General features: G+C 61.7%; 1 protein-coding gene across 1 annotated transcript in view; it reads left to right on the forward strand.

Moving 5' to 3' along the window:
* Positions 1–1,176, forward strand: part of DES (desmin) — a 7,549-nt gene extending 6,373 nt beyond the window's left edge. Inside the window, exons 8-9 of the mRNA XM_006763439.2 lie at positions 106–188; positions 394–1,176. Of these exons, the coding sequence (XP_006763502.1) occupies positions 106–188; positions 394–435 (125 nt within the window). The 3' untranslated portion in view covers positions 436–1,176. The remainder of the gene's footprint in view (positions 1–105; positions 189–393) is intronic.
* Positions 1,177–1,376: the final 200 nt, after the last annotated feature.

The following is a 1,376-nucleotide window of genomic DNA, read 5'->3' on the forward strand; positions in this document are numbered from 1 at the left end:
GTGAGAGTCTTCTCTCTGCCCTGTGGACCAGGGGTGGACTCCCAGCCCCTGGAACAGCCTGGTCTGAACTCGGTCAGGCTGAGCATGTGGATGGATCTGTTACAGAAACAAGCCCTGAACAAAGGGGTTCCGAAGTCCATACCAAGAAGACAGTGATGATCAAGACCATTGAGACTCGAGACGGGGAGGTGAGTCTGCCTGGTCCCCTCACTGGTGGGGCCCTGGGGTGTGTCTGGGGAGCTGTAGCCAGGTGCTTCCTGCCAGCTGTGCTTGTTTGAGTCCCTGTCTGCGGGGAGAGGGGTTCCTGCAGTTCTGGAATGGGGGCTGGGCGGCTGGCCTGGGCTCCATTCTCCTGCCAGCACTGGATCGGACTGTGTTTCTCTTCCTCCCCAGGTCGTCAGCGAGGCCACACAGCAGCAGCACGAGGTGCTCTAAAGCCAGAGACCCCTCTGCCACCAGAGACCGTCCTTGCCCCTGTCCTCACTGCCTCCCGAAGCCCGCCTCCTTCCATCGAAGGGCACCACACCCCGCCACCGTCTCCCCTCACAGCCTCTGACCCTTGCGCACCAACCCCCCTCATGGTCCCCACAAGGGACATGGCCCATCCCTGCCCGGCACAGGGAGCCCCCAGCAATGTGAGTCCTGGATGTTGGACGTGAGCGAGCCTGGCTCTTGGCTGCCATGGGTGTGCTGGGCAGGGCCTGAATGGAACCAAGGCAGAGCAGTGACCCTGCCCCTCCCACCTCTGTGACCTCAGGCTCTAGCCTCTGGCTTGGGAGAGGGCCCCTCACCCCAGCAGGGTGTTGGGACCCATGGGGTGGACCTCTCCACTCCCCAGCCCAGGTCAGAGGAAGAAAGGGCCTCCTCAGTAAGCCGGGCAGGCAACTGGGGGATTGGTCCCTGTGGAGACTGGGGGGCACTAAATTAGCTCCGTAGTCCCTTATGTTCCCAGGGTAGGCTTAGCAAGCAGGGGCTGCAAGAGGGAACCCCCGAAGGTGCCAGATGTGGGAGCAGGAGATTCAGAAGGAGTGAGGGTGGGCGAGATGCTGAGAGGAAAGGAGAGGACAGAGGCAGAGCGGTCTCAGGCAAGGTGGCAGGGCGCCCACCTCCCTGTGCCTGCCCCTCCCCCACTGCAGGGGCTGGACAGAAACAATAAAAAGAGAAGCACAAGCCTAATACGTCCCCTGTTGTTTTGACTGCCAGGTCTCCTCTAGGAGCCCCCGGGCCCTGGTGGACTGTGCTGCCTTCCTGCCCAGCCAGACTGTCCCCCAGGGCCTGTCACCTCTTCTGCTCTCAGAGCCTCCCTGCCTTGTTGTTTGTGTGTGACATAGGGGGGGCGGAAGCTGGACGGAACATTTGTTGGGGAACCACAAATC

Source organism: Myotis davidii, unplaced genomic scaffold, assembly GCF_000327345.1.
Source record: "Myotis davidii unplaced genomic scaffold, ASM32734v1 scaffold575, whole genome shotgun sequence".
Taxonomy (NCBI): Eukaryota; Metazoa; Chordata; class Mammalia; order Chiroptera; family Vespertilionidae; genus Myotis; species Myotis davidii.